Source organism: Caloenas nicobarica, chromosome 2, assembly GCF_036013445.1.
Source record: "Caloenas nicobarica isolate bCalNic1 chromosome 2, bCalNic1.hap1, whole genome shotgun sequence".
NCBI classification, from domain to species: domain Eukaryota; kingdom Metazoa; phylum Chordata; class Aves; order Columbiformes; family Columbidae; genus Caloenas; species Caloenas nicobarica.
In genome coordinates this window covers 157,589,564-157,612,597 of record NC_088246.1, presented here as the reverse complement: position 1 = coordinate 157,612,597, position 23,034 = coordinate 157,589,564, and the positions used below count along the sequence as shown (strand labels likewise).

At 39.1% G+C, this 23,034-nt stretch overlaps 1 protein-coding gene across 1 annotated transcript in view; it reads left to right on the top strand.

Annotated features, from left to right (window-relative positions):
• The window catches only part of ZFAT (zinc finger and AT-hook domain containing), an 87,931-nt gene extending 77,393 nt beyond the window's left edge, over positions 1 to 10,538 (top strand). Inside the window, exon 16 of the mRNA XM_065628022.1 lies at positions 9,457 to 10,538. Within this exon, the coding sequence (XP_065484094.1) occupies positions 9,457 to 9,696 (240 nt within the window). The 3' untranslated portion in view covers positions 9,697 to 10,538. The remainder of the gene's footprint in view (positions 1 to 9,456) is intronic.
• Positions 10,539 to 23,034: the final 12,496 nt, after the last annotated feature.

The window sequence follows — 23,034 nt, the reverse complement described above, 5'->3', positions numbered from 1 at the left end:
CTTCTAAATCCTAAATTATCAGAACTTTTTAAAAGCATTTTTTGTTGTAAATGTTACGCTAGATTGTTGCTATCTTCGTCTCCCATTTCCTCCCTGGAACTTTCTCCCACAGCTTCCTTACTTCTTACCCAGAAAAGTGCCATTTACACTGGATTCTTAAGATTCGGTGTGAATCCAGATGTATCCAGCAGTAACGCTGCCGTCTTCACGGGTACCCCACATGTGCAGTACCTGTAGTGTTTCAGGTTAATGTGAGACTTTTGCCTGCAGAAACAAACTTTGTCTTCATCCCTAAATGCTCTTCAGCATATCGCAAGATGTCCGGTGTATTATCTAGATCTGACCGGTATGTTTTTGAAATTCTTTTCTACTAAGTCATAAGACAGAAAGGACGCCATGCTCGCGGTGTTCTTCTATTTTATGTATTGCTTCTATCTTAAATCAGGAGTAGACATCATAATAAAATTGAAATCAGGATCATATTGTCTAAAGCTCCCAGCTCCTGGGCTGAGTGTTGAGAAGAAAAACAAAAATCAATTCTGACTTTGGAAACTTTATATTTGTTTATAGGAATGATTTTATAAAAGGAGACACTTTGATAACTTAGCAATAATTAATCCCAGCCTGAAACAGGATTCAGCTCATCATTTTAAATCCAAAAAATGCAAGGTTAGCCCTATTTAGTTTGGAGTATGATCGGAAAATAGGAATCATTGTCACGTGTGTGAGGCCTTTGAAAGGTTGTGTCTAGAGCCCAAAATGACTTTAGCTCATTCTTGCCCGACAGACAGTTTACTGACCTCTTATCGAAGTTAAACTAATTTGGAAGAAATCTTATTGTTTGACAGCTATGAAAACATGCAGCTGCTAAGGAATGTGATACACGCCAAAAAAGATGATAATGTGAAGTTTTACCAGTATGATCTGAGATTGGCAAAAATCCACACTGAAGCTTTGATCACAGCATGGCAGGAGTGTATCCTTGTCAGTCTGAGTCCTTTTCAGTTACTAGTGATGCAGTCTGGATATCTTTCTGACAGAAATAATGAAGATATTTCTTTATAGCATGATATTTGGGTTGTTCTGCAGTGCTTAAAGATCAAAAACCAGTAACAAGGTGGGGAAGAGGTGAGAGCAGAGAGTGCCAAGTTTGAAGAACAACCAGGAAAGAGGCTAATAAATGCTTAGAAAAGACAGGAAATATTGTTCATAGTGGATGATAAACAGAGGAGAAATTGAGGAGAAATCAGTTTTGGGGAAACAGCTCAGAGCAAGGTGGAAGGACTGGAAATGTAAAACAAGTCACTTTATTTTCTTTGCATTTGACTCTGTCCTATTACAGATACACTCTTGCCCTTTTACGCTAGGGTGGAGATCAATTCATTTGTTTTTTTATTTATTTTGCTAGCAGAGGGTGTTCAGTCCATTATTTATATAGGTGGACTATTTTCCTAGCTCACGTGATGAACATAAAGGCAGGATTGGAGGACAAGCAGTCATGCCAACATCACAGTCACCCTTGATTTACAGGGTCTGCAGGTCTGTGTTCAAAGACTTGGTTTTGAAACAATATATTTGTATATAGACTAGGACGGAGAAGAGGGTGTGTTTAACTACAAACGACCTCGATGTAGTTATTCATTTCGGTTAGCACACACATCAAATACAGATATTCATTAATCCTGAAGAAGAATTTTCTTCCAAGTTAAACATTTGTTTGATTTAAATCTTGAGTTTCTTGTGAATAAACATTTCCCTCAGAAATGAGCACTCCTGTTATATTTTTGCAGAGGGGACTATTTCACTATGTAGTGTCTGTAAGTTATTCTCCAGCAAGACAAGATTCAAAGTGCGTTTTTCTTGGTTTCACAGAACGAACATCCCTGAACACTTATTTCCTGAATCCCTCACTGCACAGACTTGCCCCTTCTTGGAGTTGCAGTTCTTGCTCTTCCATTTCCAGTGCTCGTTGGCAGCAATGTGTAATGGTAGCAAGATACTTTCCGGTTTAATTCATTTATCTTTTGTAAATGCGCTGTGTTACTTGTACCAAATCTCTTTAAAACAAAAAGTAGAAACTGCGTATGTTTCTTTGTCCAAGTTTGAATTTTGGGGTTTGCTTCACATTACTGAACCAGAACAGTAGATTTTTGGATTCCTGGTGTCAATCAAAGTTTTAAATCAGTATACTATAGTAACCAATTAAATTCAGTTGCATATAACGGGGTTTTTTGACTTTTTTTCGTTTAAATATTGCTAAACAAATGTGCTGCTAATTTACCTTGCTTAGACCTTTAACATGTTGTATGTGTCATACCGGACCAGAGATTTTTGTCCTGATGTGAGAAACTCATCCGCAGATGATCGCGTAAAGCTTTAAATCTTTTCCTCAATATTATTTTTCCCGTCTCAACAAGCCACTGAGATCCCTCTTCATTCAGAGCAAATCCTGGCTGCCCCATATACAGAGAACTGCTTGAGAGCAGAGCAGTAGTCTTTCTTCTAACAAAACAAACCCAACACCCCCCAAAAAACAACTAACCTATGCCCCTGGTCTTGTTTACCATGTCAACTCCCTGTTCTTTAATTTCTTTTCTTTAATTTCTGAATCTTCTGAACAATGTATCTGGGTGAGCACTGCAAAGAGACATTTTTGTGCTACCTTACTTGTAGCACATCAACATGTAAAAGCTTTAGTTAAGAATCCAGAGCCTCACACAGACATTTGACTTGCGTTATCTTCGTTTGCAAAGTTCCATGGCCACTCTTCTCCTGTCCCAAATGAAGGCTGCATCTGTCCTCTAAAGTTTTCACATTACTCTAGAGCCATCCCTTCAAGCTCACTCTGAAGATGGCTATGATTGCGTTAATCACTAATCATTATTATTAATCACTCAGATGATTATATCAGTCTTTCTGCACAACTGTTTATCAGTAGTCCGCTTTCTTTTTCAACCCTATGGGATGTAAGTCTCTCCTGTTCTTCAAGCCTGAAAGCTGATGTCCTCTTCGGGAAGGATTCCTGGCCTTGCATGCAGGTGATTAGCTAACCTGTGCTGACTTGTTCTGTCTGACGACTTTTATATGGTCTCTTATTTCAATGACTTAGCTAAAATGGTTGTCCAAGACATCATTATTTTAAGCTACAGTTAACTCTGATAGTCTTTTTTTCTGACATTCACAGATTATGTTTTGCCCCTTTTATATTCTTTCAGAAAAATTCAAAGTTTACTTTTTGCTGCCGCTCTTGACATCACCCTCTCTTTTACTCTGTTCACTTGATGTCCCTTTTTCGCCACATCAAGCAAAACCTTGTTTTCACTTCCAAGGCTTCTTACTCCTTTCTGACTGAGTGTCCCATTTCTCATTAGCTGTAAAGGTTTTGACGCCTGCCTTTATGCAGTCTGTGAAGATTTAATTGCTCATTACTTTTTTTCAAACAAGTTTCTTAATGCTTTCTTCCATATTGTGCTTAGTTGTGTTGGTCTTTAATGAAGAGAAATTTGTACGTCCGTGTCTTCTCTCAATTACTTTTCAAAAATATGATAACTAATTATCTGTGGCTAGACTATTGGTATATTGATACTAATGCCTGTCACATAAAACTAGTGCTGTCTCATTTATGTTGTACTCACTCACCTCCCGTTTTCCCGTGTCTGCTTACTGTCTCTTGTTTTATGTTGAAATTATAAGGCCTTTGGGGCATGAAATATTTTTTGCCTGTAGCAAACCTCATACAATCCAGGTCCTGGTCCAAAGTACTACATTAATATTAACGATATTGGAATGTAGGGTTAACTCTATTCCTGAAAAACATAGTAACCTATTTTCATCCTAGACTTCTACATACTTTGCTCTGAGGAGTAAGTATATCAACTGTTATCACTAACTAAGCAGATCTTTATCAAGCTCAAGAAAACAGTGGATTTCCATGCATTTCATCCTTTATTTTAGTTCCTTTCATCCTTTTATTCTGTGATCTCTTCAGGCTCCAGTAAAATCCTACCAGAGTAACAATCATTTTCTTCAAAGGGACAGCGGTAGCAAGGCACAGCAAAGATTACACATCGGCTTGAAGCTGATCACAGAGCAGAATTTTATAGCGTAACACATCTTCAAAAGTAAATATCTAATAAAATTAGCATGGCTGTCATGTCAAAGGCAACTGCACATTATACTTCAGCAACACACTCTGTATTTCAGTCTGGCTCTGATTTCTACCTACATGATGCTGGGTGCTGGTGTTCATCTAGAAAATTTGCCAGTACGTGGAATTATATGTAGGTCGATTGTCAAGTTTGTAGTTGTTTTAGAACATGGAGCAATTTGGTGCTGAAGGTGATGGTACCAGCAAAGGAAAGTTTTAACTGGGGCAGATGGCCCTGTTTTCTCAGTCTCTGTGGAGTTCTTGTCATCTGTGTAACATACAGATAAAACGTCATATCAAGATTACTGTCCTGTTAGAGCTCTTGAAATGCCGGCAATGTTGCCCTGCTTCCTCAGAAGGAAATCTGGTGGTATGGCATTTTGTCTGAGTGAAGTTGCCAGTCACAGTCTCTCTGTCAGGACGTATTCGACCACCCAATTTCTAAAACTTTTAAAAAATATACATCTCCAGTATGAAAATTTGTTTGCCACCTTGCGTTTTTTATTTCATGCAAAGCAAGTCTTGCATGTTCAAGTATCTTATTATTCTGAAACTATTGTGCACGAAATTGTCTTTGTAGCTCATTATAGAGCTCTGTATGATCAAATCAGTGGTTTTTTCTGTGTGTTTTTCACACATTATATGTAAACTTGAACTGAGAGTTCGAATTATTTAAACGGCACTGAACAAGATGGTAGAGACAGTTCCGCAGACACTATCGTAAGCTGGCACATCGCATATCCAGGTGCTCTCCGTGATCTCCAAATTCACTTTTCGTTTTCATCCTTTGTATAGATATTTTATATATTTTATTACTGTGGCGTCTTAAGATACATTTATCTTATTTAGGAGCATCTGTAACCTAGTGTAAGGTTTTGAAATCCTACAAGATCTCTGCGATTAACTTTTCTTCTTTGTGGTAAACCGAAAGGCAGCATTTAGTCTGAAATCAAAGTAGATATTCTGTAGAGGATTTTGGGTCAAGCCCAGCAAGACTGTTTTAAACACTATGGATCTGCAACCCCTGCTGACTTCAAAGAAACTTGAAGATATTCTTCATTTCTCAGGATGAGCTCTGGAACAAGAAAGCCGCTTTAGCATTTTACTGCAAAATATTTTCTTTTTTCTCCTTTTCCAGGAAGAGAAGAAATATATTTTCTTTAATAGCTTGAACTAATTTATCTCAAATTAAAAAAGATTTGCTTGGTTTGGGAGGAAGAGATTCCTCTAAGCGATGCCCCTCTTTTCTGTCACTTACATATATTTGGATGGTCCTCGGATATTTAAATTAAGAACTTCTATAATTTAGAAATGTTGAGCTCCTTATGAAGACATGGGGGCGAAAGTCCCGTTTGCTTTCTTGAGAGACACATTTAGCTAGTAAAGAATATTTATGCAGGTACTGAATTGATTTAATATACCAGCTGTGTGTGGTTGCAGCTCCTTGCTGTCATTCTTTAGCGAAGGATTAGCAGCCAGATGCTTTTCAGCTGTCTCTCAAACAGAAAAGAGGTCTTGGATGCTACTCTTCAAAAGATTTCAGATGCCAATAAAAAGAATCGAGTGTAGTGACTTCATTCATTCTGGTGGCAGCTGTCCCACTGTTTCATATAATTTGAGGGATGTAAATTAATGTTTTGAGAGTATTCCCTGTGGAACAATCTAATAGGAACCAAACAGAAGCATGTAAACATTGAACTAATTTGAAATGTAAATATCCAAAATAATGTGGAGATTTGTCAAACTAAAAGGATTACAGATAGCTGTCCAAAAAAGATACTGGAAGCTGGAAACACCAGAAATAAGGGCATTAGTCTTCTTTACCTTGCATGACAAGGGTAATAAAACTACATTGATAAAGTCAGGTAGGGAGGTTAAATTAACTTTCTTTATTGGCCGTTTTCATTTCAAAAGCATATAAAACTGAAGACGTATTAGATTGCTGCTATTGAATTGAATGAGATTCTGGTTTCATTTCATTTTCATGTCAACTGTGCTTTATTTGTTTTCCTTTCTTCATTATTAATGTACACTCTCAAAACTATATTTAAAATTATTTTTGGGTTTTGATTTACAGTGACTGAAGGGAGATGGTACAGGACCCTTCGCAGACTGTGTTGTGCATCCTTGCAGCTCTTTGCAAATGTAATGTAATTTTTCTGGCCTGAAGCATGTCATCAGAGGATTATGTATAGTGCCCTAGCACAGGAAAAGGTGGTGTGTATTCCATAATTAAAGGGCCAAATTTTAGACATAGCTATTTGTGTATTTGTTGGAGGATCTCTACATTAAGGGCTGTATTTGTGAGTTGATTCATAACAAACTGTGAGATTTTAATTATCTAGCATTTTTAATTGCAGCTTCTTGTCTGAATTCACTGATGATTAGGCTTTTTTCAGCCTGTTATGATCTTCATTAGTAGATCTTGTGTGTGTCCTTTCCTTTCAGACAGCAGCTGCCGCTGGAGCAGGTAACCTCAGAAAGAGACGACGTATGAAAAGGGAGTTCCGTGTATGAATTCACAAAATTCCTGTTGCTTTAAGTAGTACTTTGAGTTTCTTTATTTTTTTTTAAAAGAGTGTGTGGGGAGGAACAGAGAAGAAAGTTAACAGGGCTATGTTTCTTTTCATTATTTAGCTTCTTGCTTTGCAAAGAGAGGCTCAGTTGTCCATTAGAAGAGGGTACTTTGCTGACAGCCGTATTTTGTGACAACATAAGTTAGATTTTTCTGAGGGTGGCTGCAGATTTTATCGTGTCAAGACGAGCATCCAGTACCTCCCACTTTTGTAGAATGTTGAGCTTGAACTTCAACAGGAACTGTTTAAAGTATCTTTCAATTAAAATGTTCTGAGATGCTTGGTAAAAGAAACAGAACACAGAGAGGACTTCAGCCTGTTCCTGTAGTTTTGTCCCTATAATATGAATTCTGTGTGACAAAGCCAAAGTCAGCATCAGTAGGTACGATTGTGCTGTTGCATTAAGCTTGATGACAATGGCAAAATTATTTTAGATGTTAAATGTTTCACCAGATAAAGTCCACATATGTTTCCTCAATATATCACAGGCATACTGACTCTGGGACCTTTGAATAATTTAACACCTGAACATACCTGTCCAAGAAAAAGCTTTGTATAGCCTGATGAATTGAGTGAAAGTTCAAAGTGATATGAAGTCACAAGGAGTTTGTGCGTCTCTGAAATACTCTTAATCCTTCAGATATTTTAAACATGGAATAAAAAAGTTAAAAGTCAGTGTACAACAATGGGAATGGTTATTTCGGGGAAAAAATAAATTAGAAAAGATCATCAGGGAAACAAACATATAGAGCTTCTTTTTCTCCTTGCCGATCGATAAGGAGTCAAGCAAATGCTTGGAAACTTTGCTGTAGTTCTTCCCTTCTATTCCCGCTCCCCTCTTAAGCAACAACACTGATCTTAATTATATTTTCTTGAACTTGATTGTTCTAATATTGCTGTTTCCAAAACAGTGTCATATAAATGAGGATTGGAGAAGAACTTTTGAATCAGCTCCTAATAAAAATAAAGCCCCTTTCTAATTTGTGTAATTTAGATTCCACGCTTGGTGGAATCTACAGTGTTTGACCTATTATTTTTAAAATCAGTTACAAGTTCCATGCTGCCAAGGGAACACCATATACTGCTCTGAGATACAAGGGTACACTGAGATCCAGGAAACTGCCATCTATCAGTCCTTTGTTCTCTGCTTATTACACTTCATATTGCTGTTGGAAATACCATGGAGCTTTGCCTTCCATCATGAGATGTAGGTGAGACAGCAATTCTGTCTTCGTTCCCCGTTTTTTTCGTAAGTGGACAATTTGTAGATGCACTTGGTGATACGGCAAAAGTATTTGTTGTAGAGAATGCGACCTCCTGCAAATTCAATCAGCTACTTTCTTACAGTGAGAAATAAACATGATTTATCTCTGGAAGCTTACTTCATAAAACGTTTGCTAAGCCTAAATGAAAGAGAAATAAGCCTTAACAAAACCAGGCCATTTTCTGAGCAGGAAGAGAGGATTTGATAAACTGCATGTTGCAGTTGCTGGTGGGTTGGTTGGCATTTATGAACCAGCAAATAAAACAGCTCTCTTCAATGAACAGAGGAGTGGTGCTGCACTGAAAACATCTACCAGATTCCTTTGCATATTAAAAAATGTGCTATTCCATTCTCTACTCAAAAGTAGATTATTTTATCACTAACACTTGAGAGAAAGCATTTTCTCCACGTGACTTACAGTTTTCTGATGTGTTGTTACTGACCTGGAATACTGTGCATAGGAATTTTGTATGGACCTGGTAAAGAATTAAGATCTGTTCTTGAATTCTAGTAAAGACTGTATTTTAATAAATGACAGATGTTTGAACTCTTTGAAATTCAATACCAAATTGCGGTTTTATTTTTTCTTTTGTTTTTTTTTTCTTTTTTTTTCCTTCTTTTTCACAAGAAGCATTCTGTTATTTTCAATTGTCACTATCCTTTCAATAATGTAAAAATTGCTGCCTCAAAACCAGTAGGTCTTAGGGATCTATTTCAGTTGTCGTTACCTTTCACTGTTTTCTAGAATCATAGAATCATTTTGGTTGGAAGAGACCCTCAGGATCATCAAGTACAACCATAACCCAACTCTGGCACTAAACCATGTCCCTAAGAACCTCGTGTACACGTCTTTTCAACCCGTCCAGGGATGGTGACTCCACCACTGCCCTGGGCAGCCTGTTCCAATGCCCAACAGCCCTTTCCAGGAAGGATTTTTTCCTAATATCCAATCTAAACCTCTCCTGGCACAACTTGAGGCCATTTTCTCTAATAAAAGTCCGTTACGCTTTACAATTAATCTTTTACTTCCTTGAGCAGCTGGTTGGCTATGGGGAAAAAAAAAAACAGAAAAAAAAAAGAAATGGGCATAATAGATGGGTTTTGTGTTATTTTCAATGGATTGTCATCTCAGTGCTACTCGACAAATTCTTTGACTTTGAATTTATTCAAATAAGAGCAGTTTTGAATGAATGACTGTGGAGAGATTAAAGCTGTCTCCAAAGACCCACGTTCCTGGAACCTGCAGCTCTCTGTGCATATAACCGAGATGCTGTGTTACTGCTTTCAATATTCTCTCTAGCTACACACTTATTAATCAGAAGGGCTCACTACAAATTTTGTGTAAAACTGACATTTTCTTTCAACACTATCCGCTTCCTAGTTTCTGTGCTGTATTTTCATTAATCATCCCAACACCAGGTACTTGTTGGAAAGGTGAAGTTTCTGTAACCTCTTCAATTTCTCTGCAGGTGAAAGAAGAGGAGCAGTCGGCCAATCACACTTTGATGATCCAGGAGACGCTGCAGCAGGCGTCGGTGGAGCTGGCGGAGCAGCATCACCTGGTTGTCTCGTCCGATGAAGTGGAGGGAATCGAGACGGTCACTGTCTATACGCAGGGCGGAGAGGCTTCCGAATTCATCGTCTATGTTCAGGAAGCCATGCAACCCGTAGAAGAACAAACCGTGGAACAGTCAGTGCAGGAGCTCTAGAGAACTGTGTTCAAAGGAGATGGCTACTGGATTTGCCAAAGCCAAAAGTTTGGGTGTTATTTTTTTTCCTAGCCAAAAACAAGCAAGCAAGCTGACAGATTTTCACTTAATTTGTAAAGCAAGACCTTGTTACTAGATAGTGATCTGACTGGTTGGACTGTGTCAGTAACTTAAGACATCTTATGTACAAAACCTTCTCAGACTTATTTTTTTTTCCTAAAAAAATGTTCATATTTTTAAGGAAAAGGTATTCTTCCCCTTCTTAGAAGATCTCTCACTTGTTTCCTGTGAATCCTCACAAATATTGTCTGCTCAAACCTGCATTATCCCACAATAATAAAACATCTATAAAGGTAGCTAGAATGTCTAGAAAAGTCCATACATCCCATTTTATACATATGTGCTTGACTTGACTGGAAGCAGAGTTGTTTTTTCTTTAAATTAGAAGGGCTTCTTATTTCTGAGTACATACTTAGAATGTGTTTGCTGAGTTGTGGTTCTAACCCAAACACAGGCTTAAGACTTTTGTTGGAAACATACCACAAATGGATGGGAGTTTGTACTTGTGAGATAATTCTTTGAGTTTGGGAGGTATTTAAAGCCATATGTGATAATTCTGGGTACCAGTAGGATGACTGTTATTTAGATAATGGAATAACGATAACTCTTTCCATCCCACTGGGTAAGTACCTGTCTGGTACCATATGATGAAACCAAATCTGTCTAATCCATGAAATATTATATTGTTTTTTAAGAAAAAAATTATATTCAAATGATTTGTAAATGCTGTAAAAGATGGATGTCCATATGTTTTAAACAGACATGCTTGTAAATATGATTGTGTGAAGGAGCTTGTACAAAAAACTTAAGTAAATATTGACAAGAATCTAGATCCTCTTAATTACGCATGTATATAGTTCCAGATTTTTCTTCATGAATCTTGAATTGTTTCTGATTCAATATTTTTAAATTTGAACTATAAAAGTTATTAATTAATAACAAAATTCTCATGTTTTCTTTTAATACTGTAATTTCTTAAGTGTTGGCTTCCCATTCACAGTTAAGTAAAAAATGCTGGTTTGCATTGACTCTCACAAATTATTCCTCCAGTTAGTAGTCTCTAATCAAGACTGTAGCATAAATGAAATCTAGGCTGACCTTTCTATATGATTGAACTTACGGGTGTTCTGGGTAGAAAAGTCAGAAAAAAGATTTAGACTAAGTTGATGTAATGAGTTGGTTGTTTGCCTCTTCTAAGTCTGCTGGGTTCTGTTAACGCTGTACAAAATCAGAGTGCAAACGTTTAGTGGTAGCTTCTCCCTTAACTGTGGTGATGGGGAATTTAAATTTGTTCATAGAAAAGAGCTGAAAATCATTCGATTTTGGTGGTAGCTGTGGTTCCTCTAGTTTAAACTTGCTATGCATCACTCAAGAATTCTTTAGTAAATTGTTTCCAGATAGACATACTGAATCTATGAGAGTGTGTCTGTACTTGGAGGAAGGATTATGGTTTTGTTTTCTTATTTTAATTCCAGTATTTCATGTCCATGCATAACTACTGTAATTTAAGGCTTCACTTGCTTTATTTTAAACAGCAGCAGGAGGAAAGTCCAGTTCATTTTACTAATTTTATTAATTTTATAACAGAGAAATTCAGCTGCGAATATATATGTTATATCACTATTAATTTGCCTGTACTAAAGCATAAATATTTGTGTGAATTTTCTACAACCTTTTTTAAAAAAATATTAAAAATACTTTTTCAATTCAGGTCTTTTCTTAAGTTCCAGGTTTTTTCCCAGCTCTCCTTGGAAATGCAATGGTTGGAAACATAGGAGGTCTAAGGAAAGACTTTCAGCTGCCTCGAGTACTGCGCATTGATTTCTTGCCTCCATAATGAATAAGTTTTCTTCTTTGTAAAATATGCGATGTCTGTAATGGCATGAGGAGATAAATGCTTCCTCTTTAAGCCGTTGTACTTTACAAAGTAGATGTCCAAAGGTTTGCATATTTTCAGAAGCATAAAGGAAACAAAGAGAGCTTTGTTTATACCAAGCATTTGTTCTGAGAGGCCGCGGCTGTTCTGGTTGTCTTCTGTTTGGATTTGGAACCACCAGAAAGGTAAGAAGTAAATATTTTGCTTGGCAAGATCTTCTGTTATCACCTAACCAGTGCAGAGTCTTTTCAAGGTAGATTCAAATCCTTTTATCCAGTTCATTATTTCTGAGGGTTGGGTGACCTTTTCAGTTCAGGGGAGACAAGCAGTTGCAGTTTTAAGTTAATCAAGTAGCTCCTCTTTCTGAAGATTATACGTTCTTCCCACATATTAGTAATTTTCATTAACATTTACTACATTATATGATCTTCTGGGTTTTTTTCCTCTTTTGACACCTGAGGAGTATCGTGGTTTTAGGCTAACACTTGGCAAATATTGCTCATAAATGGAGTAACTGATGGGCTGACTCATCTGCACACTAAGAACACATCAAATGTTTCTGGGAATGTGTTGAGCACAGAGGGGAGATAGCTCGTGGAATCGTGCACAGATTTTTAAAAACATGGAAAAAGGAAGCTCTGAATAATTTTAGTAGCAGCAGAGACTTATTTAATGCAAGGTAAGATTATGGTGCTTGAAGCTGATGACTTCTTCAGAAAGGTCTCATAGAAATTAAGTAGGAATAATAACTAGTTCTGAAAGGATCTCATCTTGCAGAGTGGTGTAAGCATTGGTACACATAGAGGAAAATTTGGACCTCACAGGGCAAAAGGCACAGGAGGGTGTGTGGAGAATGGAGGTTCCAAAAATTTTTACATTCCTTTGCAATTTATTATATCCACAGAGAGTAGTTTCTTGAGAAGAGAAGAGGATGGGATCTGCCTCTCCTTTCTGGTGTGGTTTGGTTTCTGTGGCCACTTGTGCTGCCCGTCCATCCCAGCACCATTTCTTGATACCAGTGATTTTAACCAGCTTTTGTAGAATCTTCGCTTCTATGAAGCGGCATTAATAGAGGCTTTGAACTGGATCTTTATCGCTTATCTGGAAAGTCCAAGGGATGGAAAGAGAAGGGAACTGCATAATTCTGCTTTGCTGGTTTACCTCAAATTTTGGGTTGTATGAAATCACAGCTAGAGACAAGAACACTACAGTGAGGATGATGTTAGACCAATTGTTCCTACTGTAAGGAATTACATGCCTTGAGTATATATACTTGAAATACCTGCTTTTAATGGCATGTTTTCAAACAAGATTACAGAGGTGACATTGCTGGAGGTCTGAGACTTTCAAAATGTTTTAGTGAATTTCTTCTAAAGTTAGAAAGTTATGAGTCCACACAGCATCCTAGCACTGCCGTATAGACTATGGCACTTAATCCATGTTCGGTCTTGATAAAGGAAAAGAAAAATTCTATCACATTCCAGTAAATTTGTTCACGACATGGACACGTGCTTTACAAACTTAAAAAAAAAAATCCACAACCAAAAAACCAAAACCATAAACAAAACTAAACAAAATAAAAAATCCAGCCACAACTTCGTCTCAAGAATAAGAAATTACTGTTAGCACAGTAGAGAAAGGAAGAAAGTAGCAGAAATAATATTGGAAGACACTGAACTGTTCAAATAAACATTCAAAGCTCCAGGTGGGCAGAGTTTGGCATGCGAGGGAACCTTCGGAGCTGTGTTCACCTGCAGGATCAGGACTTGATTTTTGGCTTGAGCTCTTTGTGCCTGATACAGAAGAGGCTTCTCATGAGCTGCTCCAGATTGTTGGAGCTTCTGTAAAGCCAATGGAGATGTGAAAATTCACCCAGTGAGAAAGTTTTAAGCACCAGGCCTTTCTGAGAATCAAACCCTTGGGATGAAAGAGCGTGAAGAACCATGAGCGACCACTTTGGGAGAACTTTCTTCCAGAGTCACACCTAATCTTTCATGGAGGTTGGAGAGTTATCAACCAGTCTTATGCCTTAAAAGACTGCAAGCTTAGCTATTCTTGTCTTGCTTAAATGTGGAGTTATATTTCTGTAAGAACAGTGAGGTTCAGTGGAGAACTGTTCAGCTAGTATTGAATTGAAAAGAATATTGACTTTTCTTTTTTAATTCTTTTGACCTGAAAATAATGATGACTTACCAGAGCGCACATAGCAGAGCTGAGTGAAACAGATAGTGTACGCAAAATCATAGTAAATAAATCGATTGTTGTAGTTTGTTTTGTGGTTTGTTTTAGGGTTTGTTACACCAGAGTACAATTTCTGCTTTTTACGAGTATGTTTGAGCTGCATCTGAAAGTTTAAACAGGGAAAGATGTGAGCTCATTTGCAGACGGTATCATTAGCAAAAGTGTGGTTTCTTTAGGTAGCGCTAACAATGCAGTCTTTGCTCATAACAGATGTTCTTTTCCCTTTTGTAATCTGGTCACAGTGAAGTTACTGAGTTGTACTGCACGCGGCTTGACAGATTCTCAATTTGCATTTCCAGCTTTCCCATCATTAGTGGACATCATTTCCACCAATAGCTGCACGACTCTATTTGTCCTTTTTTTCTTCCTTGAAATGAGGACAACTTTTCATCTTGGAAGACTTTCATCTTCACTCAGTCACAGAGATGTATTTTGGCACATCCTGAGAGTATCAAACTTGATGTTACGACATAAATATGTAGGATCATGTTCATCTCTGCTGTAATTCCACAAGGTACTGGTAATTGGTTAGGTGATCTTTCATGTGTTCTGGTTCTCAACTTGCTTGCGTTGGGCTTTAAGCGAATAAAAGCAGTGCCACACATTTCAAAGGACAGTGCAAACTACAGAGCCCTTGTTGTATGTTCCTAACAAAATATTCTGTTCAGGTTTGCATGTTCCCTCCCATTGGTCTTCAAGATGACTGAGAAAGGAAACCATCATGTGTTTCTTGGTAAATCCAAATGGATAAAAATGTTCTGTTTATATGTAGACATAATTCATTTCCATTCTCTACAAAGCGGGTCACCGTGCAAACTCACCAGCCCAGAATGACTTTTTCTTTCTCAGAACAAGTTGCCAAAGACCAACCCGATCACCTTTTCTCAGAATAACCAGCAAAACGTTTTAGAGTACAGAACATGTTGATGCTTATGGGTATGACTTGCCACATTGACAAAAAGCCATCAGCTATGACAGAGATATGTCAAGGGGGTCAGACTCAGCCCTCAGTGGTTGTGGAGCTCAGGTTCAACGTAAGAATGCTGGAAGTGGACTCCTGCAGCTGCACCTGGATGGCTCCAGCCCAGCCGCGTGTTCTGCTCTGACGGCACTACGTGCAGGACGGGATTTCAGCTGAAGAGTTCAACACCTGCTTGCTTGCTTTACTGCAGCTACCTGTTTTCCTCTCTGCTCTCTAAAGGAAGTTTAACCTTTCTCTTACACACACGCGTTGCTCCCACACTCCTGACTCCTCTCCCGAGGGGCGCAGGGGTGTGATGGGGGTTGCGGTCAGTCCATCCCAGCCCCTCTCGGCCGCTCCTCCCTCCTCAGCGTCCCTGCTCCAGCCGGGCCCTTCCCCGGGCTGCAGCCCTTCAGGGACAACCTGCTCCCGCCGGGGCTCTCCACGGACCACGGTCTCTTCAGGGGAAGGTTATACTTAGTAGAGCCTGGTTGTGCACACATACGCAGGCACGTCACAAGAAGAGCCAGAGGCCACGGATGCATTGCAAAGAGCGAGTTTTATGTTAGTTACCTCTCTACTGGGGGATCTCCACAGTCGCACCTGAGCTCCCATGCGGAGGTGACACAAGCGGGGACGCGGGCGCTGGTAAGTTCAGCCCTGGTAGAAGATCGCTGGGCCTGCTGCTTTTGCCTGGATTTCAAGGCTTCAAGCAGGTGCAGCCTCCTGCTCATTCTCACAACAAAGCAGGAATCTCAGACATAGTGATAAGGTGCCTTAGAGTTTCTCACAGGCCTATGCTATCTAACACAGAGGTCCTACTCATCAAGCACGCAAGGTCATCAAGCACACAATTAGTGTGATGTATGTGCTTTTGCTACAGACAGGTGCAAGTCACTTGAGCGTATTTACATTTAACTAACCTCCTCGCCAAACCTTCCGCTACATTCCCATACACTGGTAAAATGGAATGGCAGGAGGATGTGCCAGGGCTGGTTTAGGTTGGACATGAGGAAAAGGTTCTTCACCCAGAGGGTGCTGGACACTGGAACAGGTTCCCCAGGGAGGTGTCACAGCCCCAACCTGACAGTGTTCAAGAAGCAATTGGACAGAACCACAGAATCACAGAACGGTTGGGGTTGGAAGGGACCTCTGGAGATCATCCAGTCCAACCCACCTGCTAAAGCAGGGTCACCAGAGCAGATCACACAGGAAGGTGTCCAGGTGGGTTTGAATGTCTCCAGAGAAGGAGACTCCACAGCCTCTCTGGGCAGCCTGTTCCAGGGCTCTGGCACCTCAAAGGAAAGAAGTTTCTCCTCATATTCAGATGGAACCTCCTGTGCTTCAGTCTGTGCCCGTTGCCCCTCATCCTGTCATTGGGCACCACTGAAAGGAGTCTGGTCCATCCTCTTGACAGCCCCCTTGAGATATTTGTAAGCCTTGATACAATCTCCTCTCAGCTTCTCTTCTCCAGGCTGAACAGACCCAGCTCTCTCAACACCCTCAGACACATGGTGTCAATTTTGAGGCTGTTATATGCAGAGACAGGGGTTGAACTCAATGATGCTCGTGAGTCCCTTCCAGCTCTGGACATTGTATCATTCTGTGATTCTACAGATCATCAAAAACCAGGAGAGGGAAGAAGCTGGAGCTAAGGATTACTGAAAACATTATTTGTCCTTTCCCACCTCTCTCTTGACTTAAGTTTACATCAGTTGACCAGCTGATTGATACCAAGTGCCCATGTGTACCCTAATCAAAAATATGTAAGAGTTTCACCAGAGGAGACTGGGCAGGGCTTAGCGTGATACAGAAACATGGAATGATGAGATTGTCATCGAGGAAAAGAAATATTAGGCCAAATAACAGGATTAATGTCTGTTGGGGAGAACTATTAGCTCGGGAAGTAGTACCTGAAATAGTAGCAGCTCTTCTTCTTCAGCTGCTGCATTATTGCACTGAGGAAAATACAGCCAGACATTAGGAACAGCCTGGTGGGAAGAACGAGGCAGCTGCCTCAAAGGTTTCTCTTACACCTCTGATTTCTGGGCATCTAATAACAGCAAAGGAGAACAAAATGACATAATACGTTTTTCACATTCAGAGCCACACCTGACAAGAACGCTTGTCAGAGTTTACTCTAAAGGAACTGATGGGATGGGCATTGATGGGATGTTAAATAAGAGCAAAATTGCCACATATTATTTTATTCCTATGTCATTTACTCTTCGTGAAAAGTCCAGTCCATGACTTGAAGTGAGTAGTGGTTGCCAGTAAAATACAAAAGCACAAAATAAACTTTTCTGACAGTGCTATAAACGACCTTTTTATTCTCTGTAAAAATATTTTTTGCAGTCTTGTTTGCTAAAAGTGGATGAAGAGGGGAATTACCGTCAATACATTGCAGACAGCTCTGCCTGAATTTTTAGAGGCTGTATTTTTTTCTGAAAAGCTGGAAATAACTTTATCAGCCTAGGTAAATTAAAAGGCATCAAAAGGTCTTCAATGTTTTGGAATGAAATAAAACAATTAATGGGAATTTATAGAACAAGCTTTGTTATGTGTTTTTCTTCAGTTCAAGGAATGTTATCTTCTGGAAAATAAGGGATCATTTTGTGTCATGCAACCAAATGAAATGCACTGTGTTTTTTACAGGAATACACAAGATATATGAGAATGAAACCATAGGAGCTACCTCATTTGTAATATTCTTTATGGGCTAGCAACAAAATAAAGGACAAAATATCACAGTGGATTAGAGAGCTAGTCAGTGCTTTTACAGTTTGTTTTGGAAATGGTCCCCATTTTGATTAGCCTTGATAGCATTTATTTTTCTACTACCATTAGGAGTTAAAATACTTTCCGGGAGCTGAAAGCCGAGTGGCCTTTGGGTAGTAAAAATAGAGTACAGACTTTTTTGGTGCTGGGTAGCTGGTTCAAATCCATATTGAAATGATAGTAACCAAGTGTTGGCATCACCTAATGGTAACTGAATGAGTTAAAAGAGTTTAAATCCAAGATATGATAAAAAAAATGCAAGTTGAAAAATCTCCATGTGTTTGGGAATGAAGCAGTATGTCGGCTTTTACAGAAACAACAAGGCTTCAAGCAGCCACATGGAGCTTGAGTTTAAGTCATCCTTAGAGTAGCTGAAAAGCATATTAAAAGATCAGTGGGAAAGTTTCTGTGGTTGTTGGGATGCAAGTTCTGTGGCACGCCTTTTCTTCTCTGAAAATAAGATTCACAATCTTAGTGGCAACGGAAGTGTCGGGTAGTTGGCTATTTAGATTATCCTGTCTGAAAGCTAACATGCAATATAGACATATTTTGTGCTAAAACCAGAGTCCAAGCTGTCGCCAATGAAATTTAAAAAAATATATATGTATAGCATGTTGCTGATTAGAGCATTCTTCACCAGTGGAACTGGAGTCAGAGTGGGAAGTAAATAATCCTATGGCAACTGTAAGAACTTCAGACTAGAAAAAGAATGGAAGACAAATGAAGAAACTTTGTTTTATGATCGTTTTATCAGTTTTCATCATGTAACACTTTCGGGAGTTGTAATACACACCTGAATTTCAAGAAAAAAATTAATTGCTGATTTCACCTTGTGCCTTGTGTTGTCTCATGACAGAAGGTGCCTGTTCGTGGCTCAACAGAAATAGGGCACATGAGTGATGCTTACAAATACCAGTAAACTATAATTCTTTAACTGATGTGAAAAGGTTTGGATGATTTTTCCCCTGTCTTTAATCCTGGAGTTGTTCTGTGCATACCTCTTACCCTGTGATCAAAGGTCGGTCAGTTTATCCAGAAAAAACAGCCGTCTTTAACTTGCCACAAAGTGAGCCTAGACAGCAACATTCTGTTTAAAGTTTGTTTTTATCTATTCAAGTTGCATTTTAAATCTTTAAATAATGAATTGCAGGTGAAGCCTTATCTATTTAGAGTGCGGTCCTGCTAGTGTGGAGCTCTTTCCATTTCTGTTTGGGTGATTCTGGCACCTTGGGTGTTGACTTGAACTAGTGAGCACTGCCACAGAGCAAGAACATTTTACTAAAAATCATAGTACGTGCGACTTCTTATGGCATAACTGTGCTGTTTTGTGAGGTCAGAAACACTTGAAGCTACCAAAATTATTTACTGAAGTGCTAGACAGATGTCCACTTTCGAACCTAGAGGTGTTCACCAAAGGCAGTGTGGTCCTCAGGTGCTGCTCTCTTCCATTTGTTAGAGGTTACTCTATAGCTTTGCCAGCAAAAAAGGTCACGTAGGAGATCTCTGATCTACTCCAAGGAAACCGGAACATTAACTTAATCCCATACACTTCCCTTGAAGTGGGTTGGAGTGTTTCACCTGAGCCCTCTCTTCACAGAGCTATTGGGCAACCTCAAGCAGGTGGCTGATCAGGAGTGTTTGGGGACTTCACTGGTATCAACCAATGTGGTTACCGGTGGAAACATACAACGGTCACTGGATAAAACTCCTTAAACTGGCATAGCTAAGGCTGAGAATATCACAATAAGATGTCTTAGTTTTGTATTACTTGAATGTGTTTCTTATTTAGAATCAATTATTTACCCGCTTACCTGAACAGAAGCCTTTGCTGACATATAGCATCTACATTAGAAATGTGACCCGCTGTAGTTCTCTGTCTTAAGGTGTGATGAAAGGGAAGGGAAGGGAAGGGAAGGGAAGGGAAGGGAAGGGAAAGAAAGGAAAGGAAAGGAAAGGAAAGGAAAGGAAAGGAAAGGAAAGGAAAGGAAAGGAAAGGAAAGGAAAGGAAAGGAAAGGAAAGGAAAGGAAAGGAAAGGAAAGGAATAACATGGACAAAGCCTTAGATGGTAAACTTCAGACAGTCTCAGTGCTTCAATTTTCCAGTATCAGAATGGGAAATACAAACAAACAAACAAACAACTAGCTGTCAGAAAATTTAAATTTGTATGTACGTTAGCAGAAAATAAATAACAGAGGACCTACCACAGTGATTATGTTGTAGTTGTTAAGTTATTAGTCTAATACTATTTTTATTTTATTTCTGCTGACACTACACGAGAGCTTCCAGCTTTCCATGTGATGTGTTTAACTACAGAGCCTCTCTGGAGCCTTGTCTGAGTGAGGAAAACAAGGGAAGCAAGTAATAGCATTAGACTTCTGTGTAAAGATGCGAGATGACACTTTTGACTAAACCTAACCTAACGTTTATTTAGTCATACTTAAAACAAGGCGTCAGGGTGAATTCTGTTCCTGATATTCTATACTAAGCGAGATGTACTATGTGCAAAGTTTACTAGGGTTTTTGTTTGGCTTTGGGTTTCTTTCGTTGTTTTTATTTTTAACCACCACCTTAAAAACTTATAGCAGGAAGCAAATTGCAACACAAGATCTAGCAAGGATTGATAAAATGGAAATATCTAACTATGCCTTATATTCTGGAGTTAATATAGGCCTATTTATTTTGCTGTTAGTTTGTACTGGAGCGGAATTTAGTCACTGGTTGGTCTTGTGGTAGGTTCTATAAAATCACACCAAAAATCCTTGCCCCAAACATCATACTCTTTAAGTTGGCAGGACTGACATGACTTCTTAAAATACACTTTTTCCATGTCTGTAAATGGAGAATTAGTGTAGGGGTTAGCTGTAAATCTGTGGCAGAGCCAAGAAAAGACAGGTAACCTTGTGTAGTGTTTACTCTTGAGATACAAAAGATAAGGAAGTTGCAGAAAAGCCTACGGGAAGGTGGAGGGAAGTGTTAGGGAATAGAACAGGAAGCATACGTGGGATCTCTCCTGGAAATGGTGGAGTCACCATCCCTGGAGGTGTTTAAAAGATGTTTAGATGAGGTTCTTAGGGACATGGTTTAGTGCTAGAGTTAGGTCATAATTTGACTCAATGATCTTCAGGGCCCCTTCCAACCTAAATGATTTCTATTCTACTCCTATCCTATCCTATCCTATCCTATCCTATCCTATCCTACCCTATCCTATCCTATCCTATCCTATCCTATCCTATCCTATTCTATTCTATTCTATTCTATTCTATTCTATTCCATTCTATTCTATTCTATTCTATTCTATTCTATTCTATTCTATTCTATTCTATTCTATTCTATTCTATTCTATTCTATTCTATTCTATTCTATTCTATTCTACTGTCCTGCCTCTAGTGGTAGATGTTAGTAGATTGCTAGGTAGGAGTGTAATACCAAGGCAAGCACAAACACAGCTTGCAAAAACACATATAAGGGATATTCTTGAAATGTCCATATTTGTAGGGTTGCATGACAGAAGTATGTCTCTCTCGATTGAACAATATTAATGTGTTTAGAAGCAAAATTCTGTATTTATACTATTCTGCAGGTAAGCCACCAGGACTTCTTTCCTTCTGCTCATCCCTCCAAGCAACAAAAGTGTGTTGTCCAAAGCTACAACTTTGTTTTTCATTTTCTTCTCTCTCTTCACTGCCTAGTTCACTAGCTGTTAGCGTTTATGCTCAAGTTGCTTCACAAAGACTCCAGGTCACTGAGTGCTGTGAGGCATCAACAAGGTTTCTACGCTGGATGTCAGAATGTCCTAAATCACAGCTCAGCGTAAAGCCAGTTTGTCATTTAATTGCATATTTCCCAGTTGAGCCAAGATCCATGTGAACTGGACATTCATGCTTATTCCCTTGTGCTCTGTATTCGGAAGAATAGGCCTTGCCATTTATGCTCTGCTTTCACATCTCTCGATGCTCTTTTGTTATGCTGAATGCTTAGGTTGGTCCATTTTTCAGCCTTTGTTCAAGGCAGTTTGCTCTATCCACACACTCAGAAATTTAAAAGGATTCTGTCTATTAAGGAAATTTAAGGAAATTTATTTAAGGAAATTTCTGTCTATTAAGAAATTTAAAAGGATTCTGTCACTTGTTCTGAGACAATAGACCGGGGGGGTCAAACTCATTTTCACTGGGGGCCACATCAGCCTGGCGGTTGCCTTCAAAGGGCCAAATGTAATTTTAGGACTGTAACTACTCCTACATTTATACAGTCCTAAAATTACAGCCCTGCAATAGACTCTGCTGGTAAAACAGAAGGCACCAAGACTTGGACACTGTGTGTTTCACTGCAAACTGAAACCATTTCACTGAGGCTGACACCACCAGGGTGTAAGAAATTGTGTTTAAATCACCCTCCCAGTGATTTGGAAGGACTAGTTAAATACCTGATGTAGAAACTAATAACTGAGCCTATGTGAGCTGGCAATTCTGCATGTAGTAATTACATGTATTAGAGGCATGTATCATGAAAATGGGAACTGATAGGATTATACCACTTCTCAGGAGGTTTTAGAGATGGAGAGGAACAGCTAGTGTGGTTAAAAACCAAATTAGCTATGTGTATGTAGAGATTACAAAGCATCAGCACACAAACAACAGAACTAATTCTCTAATGCCGATGAGTTTGGGAGCTCATCGCTGCCGAGCGAGCATCCAGCTGCATGGGGGTGAGGTGGAGCTGGGTGGTAATTGTGCTCCTGACACACAGTGGCCAGGGGGCTCCTGCAATATCTGGAATATGAGACGAAGCTGCTGTAAAAACAGATGCAGAAGAGTTGCTCAGGACATGCTGAGGAGCTGCACTACTGGTTTCTTGGGGTCCAAAGGTCAAGTTTTATTTGCATAAAACAGATCATTGCAGCAGCTCTCCATACCAGTAACAGCCCACAAAGATCCCAGCGTGCTGTGATGTGTTTTGAGCCGAGTGCCCTTGCGGTGATTTTTGTTTTCTTATTGTTGTAGGCAGAAATGCACAACTAATAATAAAGCATTTCTCTCTAGATCTAACCCTTTCTTACATTCAGTTGCACAATACTTGTGAAGCTGTCTGTAATAAGGTTGTCTGCTGACCGCAGATAGTGTCTTGATCCTTCTGGGTCGTTCTTGCCACCCTTCATCATTTGTAAGATCAAAAATAGTAGCGGTTAAAACAGTATCATTCTTAGTGACAGGTAGCTACAACTTAAGTAAGGATGTAATTTCTTTTTTGATTGAAGATGAACTTTTAGTAATCTTCAAAAGGAGATTCATAGGATGATGATCTTGAAGATTGCACCCAGCTAGATGTCCAGGGCTGGTCATCAGAGGTGAGAAGTACTTTACATGCCCCCTGGTGTTTTTGAATATCAGGAAGTTTTAACACAGGTATTGAGTCCTTGCCTAC